At 34.1% G+C, this 25,151-nt stretch overlaps 1 protein-coding gene across 2 annotated transcripts in view; it reads right to left on the bottom strand.

The window, feature by feature from the left end:
- Positions 1–23,351, bottom strand: part of LOC128998075 (probable nuclear hormone receptor HR3) — a 123,594-nt gene extending 100,243 nt beyond the window's left edge. The window contains exon 1 of one of the 2 annotated variants that reach the window (XM_054424061.1): positions 23,108–23,351. In XM_054424061.1, the coding sequence (XP_054280036.1) occupies positions 23,108–23,126 (19 nt within the window). In that variant the 5' untranslated portion in view covers positions 23,127–23,351. Of the gene's footprint in view, positions 1–6,125; positions 6,204–23,107 lie in introns of those variants that run through there. The other variant, XM_054424060.1, reaches the window with a different exon arrangement.
- Between the last annotated feature and the right edge of the window lie 1,800 nt (positions 23,352–25,151).

Raw genomic sequence — 25,151 nt, 5'->3', positions numbered from 1 at the left:
TTGATTGGCCTTTTGGTGGAAATCGCATATTATTTTAATATTACTTGCTGGGACACACTTGTTGAAAATATGAGTGAAACTGCTTCAAATCTGTGCGACCTGACAAATGCCAATGATGTCAATATTAGGCTGTAAAACATTAATTTGACTGAAATAAATACACTCATGTTATATGGTATGGCAGTATACAACGGAATTACTAGAAATGCATAGAAAGAACCCTTCTGTAAATTTTCTCTAATACCACAACGATACAACAATTTTAAATTTGTTTAGTCCCTCTCGAGAAAAAAACCGACATATCACTATAAGTTTTTATTATTAAATAACAAGAAGATACGGTAATTAAATGCTGAATTATTCCCCTACCGGAAAACAGATGAAATCAACCCGATCACTAAATGTTATGAAATTCGCGATATAGGGAATGTGATATTACCGTAGGTTTGATGTCCCCGGAGACCAAAAACATTATATGTATACTTTTAGTGGTATATTTTAGCGAAACTTTACTGAATATCAGGTAAATGAAATGTTGCCTATCCTGCAGGTTTGCTATAGCGGGATAATTTTCACGACAACACAAAGATATAAAAAACTGAAGGATTTCCATACAAGAAAAAAATACAAAAACCAACAAAACAAAAAAATATAAATTATACTTATCAATATTTTTTTTATATCTGAAAACCCCATAATACGATTATTAAAAACTGAAGGATTCCTAATCAGTGATTTATCGGATAACGCCAAAATTCGGCGATAAAAGACTCGAGGATGAACCGAGGAACAAAGATATTGCGTAACACATACGCATAACCTACTCAAAATAAAATAAATCCACTTTGCGGATTAACAGCCCTGTAGATCTAGTTCCAGTTCTGACCTATTTACAAGGATGGTCGGGGGAGTAGCCCCCCTTCCCCGTAAAAAGTAAGAGCTGGTGGTAACGGGACTGCCTACTAACCCACCGCTGGGTCCGGTCAACGCCCGGGACCGTTCAGTGGAGAGGACCCGTTATAGGAACGGTACGTCATCACAGCGCAAACGTAGTGTGCGCCAGCGGTCACATGACTGGGTCTAGTTCCTCTATCGCTCACAAGGTCCGCGCCACCGTCGCCAAGAAAAGCAGAATGCACGCTCTTGTCTATGTCTACAGATGTTGAACTGAAGTAGCCTAGTGAGGTGGCGTTCAAGGACTTTGGTTTAAACCCTATCCTATGTGGTCTAACTATTATATTCTAATGTTTGTATAAATCCATGTTATGTTCAAAAAAGAAAATAATCCATACGTGGACCTTTAATTCTTATAGTTGTATTATTTAACTCCTGTTCATTGAAAGTATTATATCAATTAATTACTATTCGTCATTCTTTACTAAATTTAGCATGAGTACAAAGGAACATTCAGCCATAAAAGTGCCTCTTGATTTGAATTTATTTTTATATCTTTAAAATATGAAACTTTCGGGTACAGCAAAATCAAGTTTTGTGCAACCTATTCTACAGTAATTAAAATCCTATGACAAATTATTCGTAAATATTGGGATGCCGGAAAGATTTCGTACACCTTGCCCCCTATTATTAAATCATTAACCCCCGATGAGATAGAAATGTCTGCGTTTATCCTTACTCTTAACTATTACCGATAATCAGTAGCCTAAATTCTTTTGTTTTCATTGTTTTAATGAATTGACTAAAACTATTTGAATTTTGGACAAATATTTATACAAATTTATTTCTTCAAATTTAAAATTTCTATTTACAAAGGAATATAAAGGACATGTGTTTAATGAGTATTGGTAATTATATTCACATTGAAAATTTAGTTCTCCTACTTAAATTCTACTGAAATAGTAAATTTAAGGGGACGGTACAGTACAGTGCATTTTTTACAAGGGATATTTTGGGCCAACGAATGTTTGGAGCCCTCATAACCTAAAACACTATACGTTCAAATTGTTTCTATATATTTTGTGTGTTCGTGTGTGTCCACACAGTACATGCTGCAACACCTCTCCGCTTTTAAAGCAGCTTAGAACAAACATCTAAATTAACATTATTAGTTATAGTTATTTGAACAACTCGGGATCCAGCTCCCCGACCATGGGAAGATGTATTTCGGCGAGAATAAAAATTTGTTCCTGGTACTCTTCAGTTACAGGAACAACACATTTTTTACAGGGCCCATAGAACGTTACGGCTCTAATTGTCGAAATTCCTGAGGAGTCGCTAGGAAGAAGGTGTTTGGGCTGTGGGGGAGGCATGCAGAGGCGATAATAGGGTTTTTAGTACCTCACTCAAAAGTTGTTAACACGGCTCTTTACCAAAATTTTAAAAAGGTGATCTGGACGAGTCTGTTTCGTGGATATGCCCGGAAGATATGATCCGATTTCCACGTCGGATGAGTTTAGGCACACCCTCTCTTCGAACGACTTGAGTCCAAAGAGTCTACCATCAGGGACCCTCACTACAACAGCCAGGTAATGGAACGGTATACACAGTTGCAGCGAAATAGCCACGGAAATTTTCAACAACGATTTGGGTCATTTTTGCTTAAATAAACGATTGTTCATGAGTATAACAAGGGTCGCCTGCCTTGAGTACAGACCGACAAGAAATAAGTAAATGGCCCACGAGCGCTCGACCCATTTAAGAATTTCAAAATACAGTAATCCAAAATATCGTGGCTATTTGAGCATACCCGTATACATACACCCACCTGGCATAGGTCTATTGTGACTGCCACGCCCCATCTACTATCTCATGTCCACATCTTTATTGGTAATTTTATGATAGAAAAACTTAGGATTCCGAACCTACCTGATAAAGTTTGAAACTTTAAACTCTCCTGGCCTTCTATCTACCTTAAACCAGCCCGGGCTTTAAGCTATTGGCCAGACCCGGAGGTCATTAGACAGGATCAATAATACACCCTATAGGAGGTAAGCTTGCATGGTAAAAGTAGACTTGGCCATGGGGAGATCGCTCTATCGTTGATCTGACGAAAATACTGGCAACGTTTCGGATAAGTTGCATCAATACATATTTAGTACATTACCATTACCATTATTATTATCATCAATTGATAATGTGACGCTATATAGGTACGTATTTCTACCCAAAATTTGAGTGGAAAATAGTGAAGAATGGTGTTAGATGTCGTGTGTAGCTTTGATACTGAACACCAGCTATTTAATTAGCCAGGACCAAATTAAAATTCAAATGATCAAGAAAAGCTGGATGCCTCTAACATCATAAAGCTACACTTTTCTCAGGAACGAACCAGCGACCTTTTGATTACCAGGCGAGCACTGTATCCATTCACCTACCGAGCAATACTGGTGTTCCTACCCTCGGAGAAGATATAAGACTGTTTAATTGCAGCATGCCCTGAAGATGGATGTAGCAATGTATTCGAAAGGTCGATAGTATTTTTGTTGATTCAATGACGCAGGAATTTCCCCAGATTTGAATGTTTGATCTATAGTTTAAAGAAATGCCAGAAATAAAAAAATAATGTTTTTATATTCCCTTGAACTTCGGAGTAAAAGTTGTGTAATGGTAGTTTTTGGATTAGCAAATTCAAGTTTAGTTTCAACACTTTTTTTGGAAACTGGGTAAAATCTTATTGCTCGGTTTGTAATAATTTAAGGCCTATATTGAGTTTGAGCGTTGAGAATATTGCTGTAAGTATGTAGTCGAGGAATTGTACCACTTCTATTGTTCTATTGCATCTACATCGTTTATCTTACTAATATTATAAATGTGAAAGTGTTTTGTGTTTGTTTGTTTGAAGTTCAATCACGCATTAACTACTGGACGGATTGGGCTAAAATTTGGCATGATGATAGCTCACATTCCTTAACATATATGCATATTCTTATCTCAAAAATCCTTTAGGGCTCCGCCCCAGTGGCTCTGTAGTTCACCATGTTACCTCATGAGTATTCATATTAAAGGGAATTCAAGAATTTAGTCAGCTGTTTCAACTAAAAAATCTTGGCTCTATGATATGCAAAAGCATTAATAAGATTTAAGATTTACCAGCAGGGTGCAGCAGTATTTTTTTGCATTTATAAAAAAAGCTAATTTGAACAAAAAACTGCAATATGCAATGAGAGATGTTAAAGTAGGATTGTTTATAGTTATGTTTATGTTTAATTTATTTATTATTATAATTTATTTATTGTTTAATGTTTAATTTATTAATTTCATGGATAATTTGTGATATTTTGCGAATATTTAATAATTTATTTTTCTCTATTGTTTAGGTGAAGTGGTAGAATATTATGGCTATGGTCGATGTATAATACAGTTCTATAAATAATATACCGTAAATTTAAAGAAGTAAATTTTATCAAACTGTGTCCTCCCCCATTGCAAATGCAAAGATTGAGTATTATACTTATATGCCAACCCCGTACGAAGGACGGGTACTCTGCTAGTCATAAATAATCGTTGAAACTAAAAGAATTTATACCATCAATCGAACACACTTTACAATACGACTAATATTTGTATTTCCATGATTGAATATACAAATCACAACTTTTAAATTAAATCCATCTTTTATCCTTAAAAGTCTGTCAGCATTTATAACTGTAAACTTTATATTATAAAAGTCACATATTGTAGTTAGCTTGATCGTTGTCGCAGATCCAAATGATTTGGGAAAATCCATAGCGAGTACACTTTTGAGGTCTACACACAAAATATGTTTTAAGAGTTAAACTCATTTGCTGATAAGCAGATTCAAAATCTTCCCTTTTATAATTATTCTTCTCATATTTATTCATATTTTGTCATCGTTCCTTGAATTTTACGCCATTTTCTGAATCGATAACTTATAATAATACATGATACAGTGTCTTTAATTTTGGAATACACTACTGTATTCAAAGACACACGGCACAAACTATTTATTTTAGCTATAGGTCTAACGTAAGTTTTTTTTGAATAAACACAATTATTTTCTAGTGTATCAAATAAATTGTAATCTACAAGAATGATACGGAAGACACATATTCTTGGTTTAAAATCGTATTTCAGACAAGGGTATAATCTCGTATACCTACATTGTAAGTACTTCTAAGGAAATAATTGGTTTACTTAATCGAATATCTCATGTTAACAGTTTTCTATAATCCAACTACTCTATGAAATGGGAAAACATTATGCGTGGTTGATGATTTCCTCGTACTGATGTACGATATTATTAGCCTAGTTGCAAGTGTTGTAAAACTTGATTTTATGACTTTTCTTTTATTTTGATAGGCCTACCTTTCATTGTTAATTCCATTGCCTAAGATACTAAAACCTCTCAATAAAATATCGATTTTATGCTGAACGTATGATTGATTCGTTCAGTTTCCTTTAAAACTATTTAAAGCAAAATTCAAAAACATTCATGTATACAATGGAAGGGTTTTTAGTACTGTAATGCTATGCAAAACTTTGAAAAATATGTATAATACAAAGCTAAGCATGTTGGGATGCTATTTTTTTTTTCTTCCAAAAAGGTTTGGGAATTAATCCAGCCGAAGTTATCGTAGGCTGTTTAAAAAATTCTAATCAGTAAATATTTAAGCTCAGAAGCAAATATGTGATCGCAACACCTTTATTGCAGTGTAGATCTTAAACCGTTTGACAGACTAAGAAAGAGGCAGTTTTAATTTGATAAATATCAATAAACTAACCTCTGTAACACACAATCATAAAACTGATTAGAAGCGAAGAGCTAAATTTCGGAGGTTGTAATTAACTCGACGATTTAATTTCAAATTGTTAATCAAAAACCTTATGAGTTTAAAACAATATTTACATGTACTTAAATCTTATAAGTAATTAAGAATTTGGTATGGTAAAGGAACCAGTGTATGCAGTACGAATAGAGTTCCCATTGTAAAATCTCTAATAAAAAGTTCTTATAAACATGGTGTTTACAAAGACTCGGTCTACAAGGTTGAGGGGAGTTTTAATTGAAGCAGTAACGATTTCTCACCCAACGTGTAAATGTATGTAAAGTTGAGTTATGTTTGATTTATTTCACATACTACGTTATTAATTGACTACCAGATGACAGTAAAACTCTACTAATACTTATATACGGAGACCAAAGGTACCTTTACTATTGAGCGAGTGAGAGGGCGAATGAGTCATAGGTCTCTGCCCAGGTGACACACACACACGATGGCGACTGATAGTCATCTGATCAGCTGATCGTAGGTGACGCATGCGTAATGAGGGAGGTTCCTTCGATCTGGGACAACTCCCACCCTCTTACGACACCCCCTGTACATAGTGCATGGCGGTACGGTACACAAAACTGCACAACCGTGCAGTACATTCTCACGTACATAGCCACTACATAACAGTTCGGTACATTCTCATGTACACCCCCACTACATAACAGTGCAGCACATTCTCATGTACACCCCCACTACATAACGGTGCAGCACATTCCCATGTACATTACCACTACATAACAGTGCAGCACATTCTCATGTACACCCCCACTACATAACAGTGCAGCACATTCTCATGTACATTACCACTACATAACAGTTCGATACATTCTCATGTACACCCCACTACATAACAGTGCAGCACATTCTCATGTACACCCCCACTACATAACAATGCAGTACATTCTAATGTACACCGCCACTACATAACAATGCAGTACATTCTCATGTACACCACCACTACATAACAATGCAGTACATTCCCATGTACACCCCCACTACATAACAGTGCAGCACATTCTCATGTACACCCCCACTACATAACAGTGCAGCACATTCTCATGTACAGCACCTCTACATAACAGTGCAGCACATTCTGATGTACACCCCCACTACATAACAATGCAGTACATTCTCATGTACACCCCCACTACATAACAGTCACCCCACTACAACAGTTCGGTACATTCTCATGTACACCGCCACTACATAACAGTTCAGTCAGTTCAGTCACAGAAAACATACTGTTTTCTGTGACTGAACTGACTGAACTGTTTCATACTGTTTTCTGTGGTTCAGTACATTCTCATGTACACCACCACTACATAACAATGCAGTACACTGCATACAAGTACAGTACACCCTGGTTTTAGCAGCTAATAACTCTTTTAATCTTACTTTTTATGAGAGTTTTTTATTGTAACTGTATGTACGCATTAACATTATTTAGATCTATGCCAGTTGTCAAATGTATGCCCTTATTAAAAAAAGATATTCTGTCTTACATAATTTATAACACTTTTTAAGCAATTTGCTAAACACAAATTTTCTTGGGTATTGACTACCAGCCATGATTGTTGGTAAACGAGCCGCTAGAGCTTGCTGGACTACAATGTTTGTCAAGTAAACGGCATCATTCATTATTTTTCTAATACTCATCATTTCAAATCACGTGGCAAATAGTTGGAAACAGCTGACTTCCATAACGCCAGCTGGAATGCGTGGAAGGGGTGATTCGTCCAAGAGTGGGTTTCTAGTGACTTGATGAAAGCCTGTCACTTTTCGTTATGTTTTGGAGACGTTTGTTCCTAACACAGATGAAATGATAATACGTCGAATATTTGCATCAAAGTGTCATCAAGAATCCTCACGAATTCTTATCGGGTTTTTATTGTAACTTTTTTACGTAATCAAAGAAGAGGATGGCAAGTAACAAAGTTCTACAAAGCACCTCATTCTACACTCATCCTTCAATCATATTCAGGATCAAACAAGTAGAATTGTGTCCATGCCTAGATTTACAATAATAAAATGCTCTAGGGGCTTAGAAAGTCTTTAAAACTTAAAGTTAGACCTAATTCTTTTCTGACTAGGGACATTAAGTCCGAGTTTAAAATTTTACTACAAATAAAATAAAACAATTTCACGGAAGAATAAGCATAAAGTAAACTGAGCTCAAAACATTGCTACAGCTAAAATAAGTTGACACTGTGGACCTATGTAATTGGTACAATGTAATGTGTTATGGTACACAATAAAATAAAAAATAACGTATCTCCTTCCTACATTGGGAGACTGATACGCCAGATTGCACGTATGTAGTTTGGGCTTTACAAATCTAAAAATGGAGTTCTAAACTATATATAGAGATAGTTTTGGTTTACTTATACAACCCAGCTCAATATAAAAGCCAATGCTCAATACACATGCTCAATAATCTAACATTTCGCCAAGTTTATCACTTAGAAAGATAAAATATTAAATTAAACTCGTGGGTAAACAAAAACTTCAGCCCCCACGGTCCCTAAAACAGAAATTAATATTCCAAAACACATTTCTATGATTGGAAGGTGTATGCAGTCACATGATAATCACAATAAATGGCTAAATTGTGGAAAAGTCTAATCCGAAGAAACCTACGTTCACTGTACAGAAATAACATGAATTTAAGCAGGTGACAACTTTTGGGAAATGGAAATTAGGTGTATTTTAATTAGTGGCATTTCGAGAACTAATGTGGTGTTGAGTCGAGACGGAGTTGGAATCAATACAACCCCGACGTCACCCCTCCCACCCCCTGACTGACATATTAAAGGGGAAGGAGCCAAGGAGAGATGCACACACAATCAATTTTGCAAATCTTCAAAAGCGTATTTTTTATTCGCTCCATTTAAACAAAAATTGTGTCTCACATGTTTTTGTGCATTCACAAACTGCACTTACATAACTATAAGGTGACATACAAGGCATTTACATGCTTTGACGAAGAAATTGACAATTTTTTATGGAAGAAAATTTTAATTTGCTTTAGTTGTAGACGTATTAAAGACTAGATACCGACAAGTGACAACAAAGAAGGATCTTGGGGTTGGTCAGGAGATAGGTAGGAGCATTTAAATTAAAACCTACGGAGAATACTTTAATTTAAGGGTGAGAAAATTGAGGGATTATTTGAGGAGAATTACTTATACAATAAAACCCCACAATGTAGCAGCAAGTTTTAAACTAAAATAATAATTTGCGATTAAGTGGTTTTTTCTGTCACAACCTAATGCTACCTTATACCATTTCCTGATATAACCTGACGCTGCCTTATAGCTTCTCCCGATACTACCTTATAGCTTCTCCTGATATAAACTGATGCTACCTTATAGCTTCTCCCGATACTACCTTATAGCTTCTGCTGATATAAACTGATGCTACCTTATAGATTATCCTAAAATAACTTGATGCTACCTTGTAGATTCTCTTGATATAACCTGATGCTACCTTATAGATTCTCCTGATATAACCTGATGCTGCCTTATATATTCTCCTGATATAACCTGATGCTGCCTTATAGATCCTCCTGATAAAACATGATGTTGCCTTATAGATTCTCCTAATATAACCTGATGGTACCTTATAGATTCTCCTGATATTACCTTATAGATTCCCCTGATATAACCTTATGCTACCTTATAGATTCGCCTGATATAACCTTATGCTACTATCTAGCTTCTCTTGATATAACCTCATGCTACCTTATAGATTATCCTGATATAACCTGATGCTACCTTATAGAGTTGTCTGATATAATCTGATGCTACCTTATAGATCTGATATAATCTGATGCTGTCTTATAGATTCTCCTAATATAACCTGATGGTACCTTATAGATTATCATGATATTACCTGATGCTACCACATAGCTTCTCCTGATATAATCTGATGCTGCCTTATAGATTCGCCTGATATAAGAATAAGAATAAGAGTAAGAATCGTTTATTGTCGTGAAACATGTACATGCAATGGGCAAAGTCACATTTAAAAAATATCTTAGCCTACTTAGAAATAAACAGATATATAGGCCTAGATCTTAACACAGAATGGTAACATTGAATCGCTGAAAGTCTTTTTCAAGAACTCGTTAACACTAGACATGGGGTTTTCCACTAACCAATCTGAAAAAAACTTTCTCAAATTTACTATTACTAACTTCTTTTGCGCTATGAGGCAATTTGTTAAACAAATTAATACTAAAAACATTGAAAGACGTGAGGGTTTTACTTAACCTACAATGTTGCCTATAAAAATGATGGCTAGATCTTGTGAAATGGTTGTGGATTTGGTTTGACAAAGTGAGGTTATCTAAATTCTTCTTAACATAACATAAACACACAAAAATATATACATTTATCACAGTTAAAATCTTGGCTGGTTTGAACAAGGGGCAAGGGGGTGCTCATCAGGGTCTACATTAAATAACCTGACGCTGCCTTATAGATCCTCCTGATATAACCTGATGTTGCCTTATAGATTCTCCTAATATAACCTGATGGTACCTTATAGATTCTCCTGATATTACCTGATGCTACCTCATAGATTCTCCTAAAATAACTTGATGCTACCTTATAGATTCTCCTGATATAACATGATGCTGCCTTATAGATTCTCCTGATATAACTTGATGCTACCTTATAGATTCTCCTGATATAACCTGATGCTACCTTATAGATTCTCCTGATATAACATGATGCTACCTTATAGATTCTCCTGATATAACCTGATGCATAATTGAACCTGAACATATAAAATGAATGCCTTATATATTCTCCTGATATAACCTGATGCTGCCTTATAGATCTTCCTGATAAAACCTGATGTTGCCTTATAGATTCTCCTAATATAACCTGATGGTACCTTATAGATTCTCCTGATATTACCTGATGCTACCTTATAGATTCGCCTGATATAACCTTATGCTACTATCTAGCTTCTCCTTATATAACCCGATGCTACCATATAGCTTCTCTTGATATAACCTCATGCTACCTTATAGATTATCCTGATATAACCTGATCCTACCTTATAGATCTGATATAATCTGACGCTGCCTTATAGATTCTCCTGATATAACCTAATGCTACCTTATAGATTCGTCTGATATAACCTTATGTTACCTTATATGCTCTCCTGATATAACCTGATGCTACCTCATAGAGTTGGCTGATATAATCTGATGCTAACTTATATATTCTCCTGATATAACCTGATGCTACCTTATAGATTCTCCTGATACAACCTGATGATAACTTATAGATTCACCTGATATAATCTGATGGTACCTTATAGATTCACCTGATATAAGCATACACCTAAATAATCAGCAAACCATCTCTGAATAGCGATTAATAAGAGTCTATGCTGTGAACCGATGATGAAAATAAAATTGGTGCACATTAATAAAAAATGTTGGTACAATTATGGAATAAATAAGAACTACAGCCAAGCTAATAAATACATTTAAAAATGAAGAACTTTTTTATATAAATACGATTTATGGTTTAATTGAAAGGAAAGAAAAGCACAAGGATCTGAGAACATAATTTGGTGACCTTCTTGATTCATTTTTCTTGTATATTTTATTTTAACGTAACCTGTAAAAATTTGGCGTTGTATAAAAACAGGCTCAGCCCAGCATAAAACTATGGTTTCGGCTGGACACTAAGCAACAATCCATAATTCTCAGATTCCTTGTAATTTAGTTAGAATGAATGGAAGGTCGAAGGGTGAGGACGATTCGAGTTGGGAGGTCATTGACCCAAGGTACAGGTGCGAGGTCACAAGTTCATGCCTGGCATACCCCTGTCACAGCTAACCTACGTACCTGAGTCCTCTTCACTTTCCATTATTTAATTGAATTTATTATATTAATAATTCCATCAAGAAGAAGGATAATACGTCAGACATTCAAATCGATACCGCTCCGGATATTCTAGGAACCAGCCGAACACCGAATGTTTTGTAATCATTTATATCAAGGATATAGGGTAGTTCCTAATTGATTTCCAAGGATACTAAATTTCACTACAGCTAAGCATTATTGGGTAGGGTTATGGCTCGATTTGATAGTAAGAACTACTGACAATACTACTCAATTATGAAGATGTATTGAGAGATTTTTTCTCTAAATTCATTCAGGTATAATGGCTAGAGTAGCTAGAGCTTCGTTCATCAATTAAAATTCAAAATTGTGCAGTAAAAGTATATAGAGAAGTGTATAAGTTAATCATGTTATTCACCTCCTGGATTGAAAGTTGGTACTAAATAAATAGATTAGTTACCTTTAAAATGATTAATTATTAATTGAGATGGGGACTCCACCTAGGCGCATACCTTTATCGTCATCATTCCTATACTGTAGTTCTTAATAGACTATACTTTAAGGCCTGTTGTCCAATTGTCGAATCTTCCGTCTTCTTATTTCTTCTGAACACTTCTTGCCATTGTCACGAATAAATTAAGTTTAAATTAACCGTAAATAAGTAAATAAAAATATTTGTACACATGCTACATAACTAATAAAATACGATAATTACGGTAATTGTACGATAATTAATACGGATAATTATCTAAAAAAACAAAAAAACAATAGGGCTAATTGCTGTAAAAGGTAACTTAACCTATTAATTTAGAATAAAATATGTATCTTTTTTGAGATAACAATAACAAAGTTATGAATGATTAATACTGTATAATTATTGCCCTCGAATTCACTAATTATAAATTATAACTCATAAGGAACCTAGGAACAATCTAAGAACTTCGTTTACAAGATAATAAATAACCAGTATTTCTCTTATAGTATTTTCTCACTACAGTACTATAAATTCTGAGGTTGCTTATCTTTCTTGAAAATACAGTTATATTTAAATGGTGAGGAAATCGACCAAAGTGGATCTACACGAATTAAGCTTTCCAAAGACCCATTAATTAATAAAATCGGTCCAGTAGAACTATTGATTTAGTTGTACAGATTTTCAAAACTAAATGTTATATGATATACTATATGAGTAGATGAACTAATATAATTATTTAATACTCTAACAATTATGTTATACTCTTTTCACAAAATTTAGGCGGTACAAGGGGAATTTCCCCCACTACTTTTTTTACTAAATAAATATGGCGCAGCAAATTTATATTTTGGCAAACCTCAGCTTTTGAGCTATTTATTTTAAAATGTAGGTTCAAAAGAGTTGATAGATTTCTTCCCCTAAAACCACCTAAATTTTGTGAACGAAGTAGAGTTAATTAATGAGTTTTATACAAACTGCGCCCTGTCAGTGCTAGAGGCCCTTTCCTCACCCCTCTAACTGACCAACATACCCATCGTAATTAATTAATAGTTTATGAGTGGTTTTAAACAATTATAAATTAAGAAATAAAAAAATGGCGTTTGTAAGTCCAAGCTGCGAACAGTTGATGGTAAACCAATCAATAACCACAGTTGATTCATCTTATAAAGTAAACGCTCATGAAAACAATCAAAAAGGAACTATTAAACAGAATTTCACCCAGATTTAAAATACCCATTAAGTTCCCTGTTCTAAAACAGTTTTTCGCAACATCAATTTAGCGGATGTAGTGGTAAAAGGGGATTTATAATACAGTATTTTTTTCAGAAGAAGAAAACTTAATTAACAAACCAACACAATATTTAAAAAATGAATGTGTGCATAATGTGCGCAATTTATTTATTGTAGTTATTTTCCTGCTTTTCGTGAAGTATATCGTACATTGATTTGAGGTCAATTTAACAATACACAGAACTTGAAGCAGATATACAGGTGATACGAGTGACAAGAAATGCTAAAATGTGACATTTTACGTGAATAAACCAGTTCTACTTTTGGATGTTAAATCACCACAAATAAAGCTTTCGTGACATTTACTGCCTTAATATTTTTTTAACCAAAACACGGTACAACTAGACTGGATGAAAAATGGTTTATTGTATTTTTATTTTTTGTCTCGCACGATGGGGCATAGATAAATCATGTATGAACATTTTGTAAATATTACCGTACAGTACTTCGATTATCATTGACCTCACTATAGTAACATAGGTTAAACTATCCTGACCGCCACAGCACGCTGTATAAAATGGCAATAATTAGACTTTAAGTGCCGTACCTTGCTGCTTGCTGCTTTTGTATTTACAACGCGAACAGATAGTCTGATATCATTATTTTACGCAAAACACACGAAAATGTAAATTTTTAAGGTGTAAAAATAAATGCATTGATTTTGTTGATAGAAGTTTCTAGTCTTTCAACTTAAGTGTTGTGTTTTTACATAAAATCTAGCTTTCTCTATCCTATATAACCTCAAGAAAATGCCCTTGTAATTTTACCAGCACTGAGTGGCTTAAGAAAAAATTAAAATCATGATATAAAATCAAAATTACTTCACTTTGGAGGATCCTTGTTTTCATGTTTCCTTTAAATCTATCTACCATAGAGTGTTGATTGTGCTAGGATGGTTAGGACATAAGAGTCAAAAACCGTTGTTACACAGCAAAAACACATGACTACCATGGTACTTCAAATTATTGTACCTAAGAATAGTTTTACTAAATTAAAAATATATAATAACACGTGGTCAGTAGTTTAAATACTCACATCGTCATAGTTAAGGCAATGAGTTAGACCATTGACTATACACAGAATAGACTTCCCATCCAGTTAAAAAGCATTGAAGCCAAAAAACGTGGTGCAATCTGTTAAGAGGGTCTTACTAATGACAATATTCTGTGTCAAGTGATAAATCAATCAGCTGTTGGCGTTTATTTTAATTAATATTTACATCAATACACTAGTACCCTCTGGTGAGGTGGTCCTGAGCTTAATCAATTTTCTTGGCTAATGTTTACATAGGATGGGAAGTCTACTCCTGTGTATAGTCAATGTTTTGAATACATTTTACTAAAGACCCTATGTTTTTAACGAATTCAAAGCCACCTAAAACAATAAAGATTTGAACAAAAGACGTAGCGTCGTGGTAGCAGAGTGCGCCAGTGCGGAAAGCCTTGGTCATCAGTTGACTCACTGATGATAGCTGACTCAACGCAACCAAAAGTTGACTCCCGCACATGTTCGCTGAGTCCGCACTATTGGCAAGAAGTAGTTCGGGTTTCTAATAGTCGGGGTGAATGACAGCGAACTATTCTTCGACCGACAATGTCGGCAAAACCGAATGTTTCACTTACACGCTGATTTCGTTTCTTTATTATTAATTGTGTCTCTTCCGTTATAGTCTTTTATGTTTTAAAACACCAGGTTTTCAGATTTATAGTCAAATACGTCTTAAGAGTGGGCTGTAAATTGCCGAATTCTGTTGTATGTGTTACCGGAATAGTGCATACAGGCATTAAAATACTTCCTGAAGCTTTTAGGCAAAGTATGAAATGTAACAATGACACTAGTTCATAGTCAATATATAATTACTGGCATCAGTTGGTCGATATAGGGGATGTGAACTTCAGTATCAAAAGTCAATGGTTAAAGATTATAGGATAAAATGTACATTTCATTTAAGGGAGGAAACAATCTTTACAAGTTGATTGAAAGATCAAATCAAATCATAAAACCCACAGTGTTTAGCCCTATTCATGTAAACACCACATACAAACAAAGCTTATGTTTTGTCTCTCTCCCCCTTTTTAACTGGGTTAAGTCAATTTTTTATTCCTCGTAAATAATGTCATTCAAGTGATGTATTTGAACTACTCGACATTTTACAAGTCTCTTGGATAATTCATGGAATACTCGTTTCAGTATTTCTTCAGAGATTAATTGAATTTAGTTGGTGATGTCTTGCCTCTGAGCAAATATTGGGTGCGACTTTGAAAAACGTTGAATAGATAGCCCCACAGAAACTACAGATGAAAAACTACGATGATCATACTAGCCAGGGTATGTCTCAATTCACCTATATTAAATCCAAATATGTCTTTACTAATAGGGTTTAAAACAGTAAAATGTTTCACTTTTATATGTCAAAATTGTTTCATCTTCTCCAGAAGAAGTATTGCATTTTCGATGTGTAATTCTATGGTAGAGTCGCACATAAGCCAATATTAATCCTTAACGTATCTTCTTCTACAGAGTGTCCATAAAAAACGTTTCTGGACTTTGTAAAATAATTCCTTATAATAAAAGGAAGAAAAAAGTTTATGTGAAGGTATGTCCCAAAATGCATATTTACCCAGTTATCATTTAGTTTTTTATACGAAAAATATTTTTATCTCTGAAGTTTTTTGTTCGATGATTATGAAATTTGGTAACCATGTTAACATACACAAGGCCCATAATATAAAAAATAATAAAGTTGTTCCGATTGTAAATTTCAAAATGGCGGCCGTTTGAATCTTTCTAACTTAAATAACTCAAAAAGAGCTAATTCTATGAAGAAATGTCAAAAATGTTTTTTTTTAGAATGTTTAATTCTCTATCAAACGATACCAAGATCAAAAAGATCAGACGAAAAATAACTGGAATATAACGTTTTTTGTGTAAAAATAAGGCAAAGTTAGTCGGGGAACCCTTAATTTTGCCTTATTTTTACACAAAAAACTTCATATTTCAGTTTATATTTAGAAGTATTCTTGACACTTTTTCATAAAATTAGCCGTTGTTGAGTTATTTAAGTTAGAAACATTCAAATGGCCGCCATTTTAAAATTTACAATCGGAACAACTTTTTTATTTTTTTCTTCTATAGGCCTTGTGTATGTTAACATGGTTACCAAATTTCATAATCATCGTATGAAAAACTTCAAAGATAAAAATATTTTTATAAAAAATAAAATGGCGGATAGCTGGGTAAATATGCATTTTCGGACATACCTTCACGTAAACCTTTTTCTTCCTTTTAGTATGAGGATTAATTTCCCAAAGTCCTGAAACGTTTTTTATGGACACCCTGTATACATGTATGTTTTCTGGGATATAATCACGTTTATTTGGAAGAGTTGTTTTGGTTTGAGAATCAAGGATAATTTTGTTTCATTTCATTTCAAGGATGGGACAACGTGCCACTAGTTTATTGCTTGAGTAAAGATACTGAAGAAATCAGCTGTTGGTAAAATCAAATTTTTGAAACTGATGAACTCAAATTTTACGAAAAGGACCTGTGAACTAGCCCTAAACAATTCAAAGGATCATTTATTTGGGACATGTTATGTATAACAACTTTAAAATAAACCAGGAGTTAAAATTAACCATCTTGTTATAACCAGCAGGTGCAGGATAAATTCGAAATCAAAATTTCAGATGCAAATAAAGTCACTAATGCTCAAAATTTATAATATGAATCACTAATGGAATTAAATTGGCATTCAAGTAAGACTAATATTATGGATTTCAACAAAACTTGAATACGTTTTATCTCATTTGTAATCACACAACTAAAACAGCACTAAGTGTCAAGTTCATAGATTTTGTGAGACAAAATAAAAATAACAACAATTAAATTCAATACTGACTAAAAAACTTTGATTTAACTTAATTTTTCCAAATGAAGGATTTTGTTAAGACTTCTAGGGTTCCATATAAATTACTTCCTTAAAAATTTGGCATTATTATTTCTGCAAACCATTTGTGAAGTTGATAAGGCTATAGTTTAGTTTTAATACAATTAAAAAAAAGTTACAATCAATACGTATATTTTTAAACTCTAAGAAATATCTTTCCTCAGATGAATATAATTGCATGCCCACTGTAACTTTTGTATTCAAATTATTTTTGAAAGTATACTATTCATTTGTAATTTTAGATATTAATTTTAAACTATGACAATCTTACAGAACAGAACTTTTTAAATAGAAACCTTTAAAAAAAAGATGCCTCTTAAAAATGAATTATTTCCATCTCTCAAAATCTTTTGGATATTAAATTACTTTTTAAATTATTGTTACCTGTTCTTTTGAACTAATAAAAATTGTATTTTATTACTGTAAAATTTAACGTTTATATATCATTGTAACTTAAGATCAGTTCATTCTATTTATTAATAATATTAAAATCATACTTTTGTATGTGAATAAGTTTGAAGTTGTATTGAATAAGTTGTTACTTTTTGAAGGTTTGAAACTGTACCCAGCTGTCCCTAAATTGGGCTTTTAAATAAATGATCCTGGCTAATGAAACAGCTGATATTAGTCAGTAACAAAGCTATACGGATCATCTCACTTCTTTCTAAACGCATCCTTCACGCACATTTGGGTTATAAGACGTACATAGGTAGCGTCCCCTTCTCAATTGGTAACATAATAATATATTTTGAAATAAAATAATTGATGTTCCCGTTTATGCTGTAAGTGGTGAATTAAACTTAGTAATTGTATTTTCTCTTGACGGAAACCTCCTTTCAAAAGGTTTTCACTTTGTCCACTTCTAATTGACTTAGACTTTAATCCCAGCAACACAGTTTTTTGAAAATATTTTTTAAAATAGCAGAGAAATAATGGAAAATACGGGATATACCCGCGGTACCGTTGACTTGCCGCTGTAACGGCGCGGGCCGCACGCGGACGGCACCGTTATACGAGCGTCTCTACGCTACCGTTATCCCCCCTCCCGCACCTCCAAAAACTTATCATCGCTGGAAACAACGGGTCAAACCTGTTTGATATTGTGCGGCTTAAGAGGATTCCTGTGCATTCAAAGTTGAAAAATGATTGTACTGCTGTTAATCTTCCCTAAAATAATCAATTCCTGATCTGTTAATTAAATCTGTTTAAAATTGTTTGATATTGTGCGTCCAGAGAGGATTCCTGTACACTCAACGATGAAAAATGACTGTACTGCTAAATCTTCCTTAAAAATTATCTTATCCTAAAAATAATAATTGCATTCCTAAAAATGAACATTTTATCATCTCGCTCTAACCAAAAAAGATGTCTGCACATTCGAGGTTTTAAAATAAGATTGAACAGTACTACATACTATTTCTCAAAAAGTTAGTTCCACTCTTAAATCCTCAAATAGATAATTTATTCAGATATTTTTCTAATAGAAAATAAGTAAGATCTGCAATATACCTGCCTCTTAGTTATTAACTTATGTTTTTATTTCATGAAAATTTGAGGATTCGTAAAAATGTTTCCAAAGAACAATAACAATAGTAGTTCTTTTAGAACATCGATGGCTGTCGACTGATTATGTTGTCTCCAAACAAGGTTTATAAGTCATTGGTACTTTGGTACGGAGGTTACCCTTATACAGCGCGCTGCGGCGGTTATGTTAGGTTGGGTTATCATAAATCGAAAGTATGACTCATCTGGTATCGTTCGATTCATAACGAATTGAGGAAATTCCTACAAACATATTTATGATAACTCAACCTAACATAACCGCCCCAGCGCTGTAAAATGTGTGGCCTCCGTATAATACCAAAGTACCAAGTCATTTCATCCCCCAGTTGTTATGAATTTTGGAACTCTTATCCGTCTAGCTTTCTATATACTCGACTAGACTTTTGTGTACTATAGATAAGTAAATATTTATAAGTAAACCCTTATGTAAAAATACATACAACAAACATATGGCTAGACTAGGGGTTGCGATCAACTACTAAATAAATGGCTATAATAGTTTGATTTTGGAAAGGATCGATTCTAAACCACCATATATTATTTTTATAATTTTTTTCTAATGCAAGTTGCCAACATTCTCATGATGGATATTATAAATTTACCGTCGTGTGAGTGCACTATTTGTTTGAACATATTAGTGAATTGAGTTGTTTTAGTAATTGTCTCTTTAAATTGAACTACATTTATTCTGTCATGTCAATATCTACGAAACGTCTATTAGAAAAATACTATGACACGGACTACAGTGTAAACTTACATCATTACAAATGTTTATTATACGAATGTTCATATCCCTACTATATTTAATGTAAGCAATAAGTTCTAAGTGACTTTTTGAAATAATTTTATTTTTATTACATTTTAAGCATAATACCATTTAATGACAGTACAAATAAAACTGTTGAAAAGTGTAATGCCGAATTATATTTACTCATAGTGTTTTTGACGATGGTGTAGTATTGAATTATTGAATCAGACTATATGCTACGAAGCTAAAACGTAGTTAATGATCATTTTAGTAAAGGTTCATAGTTGAAGCCTGTTATGAATTAAGAAAGAGAGTCTTAAAAGGTTTGTTACTAAGATTGAAGTCTGATGCACAAGTGAAACTGTAAGATTTTACCCTTAATTTCCAAATAATACAGTGCAGATACACATTGTACATCATATGCCTTCTCAGCTACGAAAATAATTTAATTTTTAAATCCACCAGTAGGGCTATATATTTTCGTTAATTTATCTCAAAATGTAATCTAGAATGAACAAAAAACACCCCTCTTCACAAAACGAAGCTCAAGGTGACATGCCATTGAAGTACTCTTACTATGAAGACTAGGCAAGCCACCAGCAAAAATTATACTTAAATGTGATAACATAAAAATATTTGCAAGGAGAACTCTAATTGTAAACACCACCAGTGATTTATCTTTGTCAACGTCCCCGGATTCCCACTATGGATCAATCAGAACCGGCGACTAGTTTTACCTTAAATATCAATGGAAAAAGCTTTGATGTATACAGATACTAGATTTATTTAGTTAGGAGTAAATTTGAATATTGACCAGGGTGTATTTTTTATTTAGAAAATAATATTACCCCGTCTCAACAACCATGCCGACTAAATGAATTTAAGATTACACGATTGGACTTTCCCTAAACCATTTTCTTTAAACATGTCAGATTTATTCCCTATTTAAATGACATTATGTTTAATGAGTACTCAGGTTTGCTGCCAATATGTTATACAGTGTGTGTTTTATAAAATGTTAATAGCTTAGGATTAAATAAATAAATTAACCAAATGTGATCAAAAAGATCTATAAACAAGCAAACTACAACAGTTGACTTATTCCCCATAAGTATAACATGGGAATTTATTATTTACATTTATTATGCACAGAACAACGATTCAATATTTTAATTTTTTGTTTTAAAAGTCCTACAAAATGGCCTAGAAACATATATTGCTAAATCGGATGTTTTGATCCAGTAAAGTACAAGTATTATCATGGTAATTTGTATGCGTCTTTAAAACCCTCTACGCCATTGCTTAGTCTGTACCTACTATAAAACACTTGTGACACCTTGAATCAAAGCATATTATGAGGGTGACATGACGGTCTAAACCAATAGTGATGTCATGTATGTATATAAAATCCAATATCTGTCTGTCTGTCTGTCTGTCTGTTCCTGATTCATTTCCAAACGGTTCATCCGTTTACCTTAAAACTTTAATTTGACCCTGTAGAAGGTGTGTGTTTTTCCCGATCTTCAAATCAATCAGTGCTATGCTCATTCTGGTTCTTAAATTTCAATGTTACCTATCCTTGTAGCACAATACTAAGAAGCAAAAAAAATCAGCTGTTGACAGTTATAAAATAAATTATAATCGAATGGAATGATGTTGTGTTAAAAGACAGTGAATAAGCAAAACTATGCGATACTGTATAATCAATTTTACTCCATGATAACTTTACATAAATAGGGGCAATGAGGAATTGTGTATGTAGAATGTTTAGTAATTTTACTGATTCACCGTATTTAACTCATTTCAAAGTTTGGTTTAGTTTGTTGTACAATTTTCAGATACATCATCATGTCTAAAATCATATTTGATTGTTATATTTTTATTACAGCTGGTCCTAGTTTTCATTTTTTTATTCGATATCTATATCAATTTTTGTGTTTCTTAATGGAATCAAATGAAAATTGTTGAGTTATGTTTTTGTTAATAGGTTTGTGTAAATGCTATACCGTATCTGCAAAGACGTTTGAATAGATCGCTTTCCTCCTGAACACTGTTCCTCATTTTTAATAGTTTTGTGCTCGAATCTCATAATGAAGAAACACATTCACACGATCATTGCCTGGCGGAACTGAAATACTGTTGTACGGAGGGAATCTTCAAATGTAAAGCGACAGATCCGATGTTATTTACATGAATCCACCACTCTTAGTGATACCAAACCCCTGTTGTATGAAGTTTTGATCATAAAAACAGCAGCATATACAAATACATTTTTAATCTTCTATGAAATTTACATACAAAGCGTATCAAATTTAGTATATGATCAGTACGCATGTATACAGCAAATAAAACAATGCAAAATAATTGTTCGTTAAACTAAATCCAGGATACACCGTAAATGGTTGACAAAGTTCCAAAATTTGTATGAATTGTTGGTCAAATTAGCTTACTTAAGGTGGTACATACATACTTAAGGCTCGAAGTACAATAAATGAATAAATTCAGGCGAGCAATCATCAAAGGACATACAAGTTTGTTAGCACTTAAACCTATATGGATTTTGAGACTTGGACTATTATTGTGCAATACTACTTGGACGTCCCTTGCGAGGTTGCTGATATTGTCGAATTCTGTACAGTTATATGCCAAGATGGCTAGGATGACACACACAGTTTTATGGGAGTTCCAATGTTAAAATCTTTTACGCAGAATGTCCTCTGGTAGCTCTCAAAATTTGCTAAAGAGCCAAGTCAAATGCAAGGACTTCGTGGTTTAAAATTATCAAATACTAATTTGAGAGAAACAAAATAATTCTAGTATGAAATAAAATGCCAAGTGGTCAATTGAAACACGTAATACTGTAGTATTAAATTTAAATTACATATCATAAGTACGTGGTATCTTAAACAATCCTACAGTGGAATTAAAACAAAATTTGTGTAGTAATGCATTGCATTGGATAGAGAAGAAAAACATACACAATAAAAAAACCGTGTTATATATTTATTTATATTACGAACTTCAGTTGCTATTGCATCATTGTGACACGACTGTGAGCTAAAATGTGCGAACAAATTGTTCTAAAAAGTACTGTAAAAACAAATAGGTATAGGTTTATAAAACCTTTTTCAGCAAAGCCCACACGGTTTATTTGATCAAAGTTGCAAGCTAAACAAAATGAAAATCTTAGCATGAATACAAAGACATGCTAACGTTAACTGTACGCTTATTTGCTGATGAAAAGGGTGATTAGCTTTCGATATTTTATAAAATGTTACACCTGTATGTTGTCGTTTATTTGATCTGAGTACCAAGGTAGAATAAATTTGCTTTGGATGAAAGGTACAAACACATGGTATGATCAATTTAACTACGATATTCAGCGATATTAAACAAATAAACAGAACAGAGCCAAGTATACGTGTTATTCTGTCTGTTTTTGACATTGACTGTAACAAACTGATCGACTTACCTCTGATAGTACTGGGCATATCCTCCAATGGTCAGTAGGGCATAATCCTTAGACACAGACAGACACTAGTCTCACCACACTAAGTACGAGTGCCGAGGTGGCCCTAGGACACAGGAGCGCGTGTCAGTAAGGCGGAGGGCCCACGAAAGTTCCGTCAAATTCGTACTCGGTCTCTTGAAGAGTCATGCCGCCGGGGTGAACATAACTGATGGACACGGACACTGAGGTACAAGGTACGAACCACGCTCGATGCCGGCACTCAATGAGCTACCCAGCGGTCCGACATGGCATAGCGGGCAGGTCATCGAACCCGTGCAACGGTTTGTTTATACTCGCCCCCCTCTCGGATTTGGGAATCTCTTCGTCTTCGGGCCTTCAGAGTCCTTAGGGGAAGACGTCACCGCGACACGTATACAGTTGCCGAAAATCGGTTTGAATGCGTTGGGTAAAGAAGATCCAGAACAGTAAAGTTAAGGATGTCTGCGTAGCCTACTTGTCATTTTGGGTTTCTTTCTAATTGTATTTTGTAAGCGGGTTAAGCCGCCAGAAATATAGAAACGAGTTTCTAGAGTTTCTTCGGGGTTGAGTTGGAGCTGAGGCTTTATGAGTTTTGTTAGTCTTTGTAATACAAAATGTACGAACGTGTAACGTTCGAAGTACGTTATTTTTATGAGTAATTTTTACTTTATTCCAAGACATTGGCCTACATTAAATAATTTGTTTATCGTAAAATAATTATACAACATGACGACCCTTGGAAAGACGCCCAGAAGAGGAGACCTCAGAGGAATATTTTCCAATAGATTGTTATAATTTTGCTGACTAATGTATTTACAGTAGTTTGTAAATATGCAAACTTGAACCGCTTTTGACAGAGCTTTGGCTGTCACGGCTTGCCGTCTGTGGAACAGCATAACCCTACAAATGAAATCCCCTGAAAACATACCCGGTTTTGGTTGCTTTGAAAAATCTTCACTTTGATCTGATGGTCACGCTTGGCTGGTCTTAAGCCTTCTGTATTTTACGAGATTACTAATTCGTGTGTGTTTATTATTTGATTGGTTTTCTTGTAAATAATGAACAGTTAAAGTTCTTTATGTACATATTATGTTAAGTTATATCACCCACGTTTATTGTTTCGTTTATACCGGTATTGTCCAGATTAAATGTAAAAAAAGACAATGTGGCCTTAATTTTCCCCGATGGATAAATGCATTTTAATTTAACTTCAGAATAGGGAGAATATAAACCAAAACGTAAAGAACAGTAAGGATAACTATGGCAAAACAGTTATTACGATAACTAGAAAATCAACTTTACCACTGTACAGAACGAACAATTGTTTTGTATACACCTACACATTTTGTTGGGATTGCCTATATCTTTTTTATATAAGGACTCCTCTTCTTCAGGAGTTCCTGTAACAAACATGCCAAGGAGACTGCCGTCGCTCTAGCGGTAGACCGGTTACCGGCTAATAGTTCCGGAATAGACGAGTATTCATTCAAAAGCACAGCTGCCCTAGTGGAACGAATCGATATAGACCTATAAAACCTTTTATTGATATCGATATGTTATAAATAGACATCTATAAGTATAATCAATACTCCCCATGGGTGATGGAGATTTTATAGGCCCGTTTTTGACGTACATTGCTCTTTGGCCAACAATAGTAATATTTATACCCTGTCCAGATGGGTGCACCGGAGCTGCTCACCAAAATACATGTAGAGGTAGACAGAGGAGTTGTTGTTTACTAAAATACAGCTAGACGCTGAAGTTGCTCACAAAATACATGTAGACACAGTTGCTCACTAAAATACAGCTAGGCACCAGAGTTGCTCACAAAAAACAGGCAGACACCGAGACATATATAAGTATAATCAATACTCCCCCTGGGTGAGTGGGATTTTATAGGCCCGTTTTGACGTACATTGCTCTATGGACAACTATAGTAATATTTTCCTCCTGTCCAGAAGGGTGCACTGAAGCTGCTCACCAAAATACATGTAGAGGTAGACAGAGGAGTTATTGTTTACTAAAA

The sequence above is a fragment of the Macrosteles quadrilineatus genome, unplaced genomic scaffold (assembly GCF_028750875.1).
Source record: "Macrosteles quadrilineatus isolate MER2022 unplaced genomic scaffold, UCM_ALF_1.0 Scaffold_7__1_contigs__length_78375512, whole genome shotgun sequence".
NCBI classification, from domain to species: Eukaryota; Metazoa; Arthropoda; class Insecta; order Hemiptera; family Cicadellidae; genus Macrosteles; species Macrosteles quadrilineatus.
The sequence above is the reverse complement of the archived record's forward strand: the minus strand, read 5'-3'. Positions and strand labels throughout refer to the sequence as shown.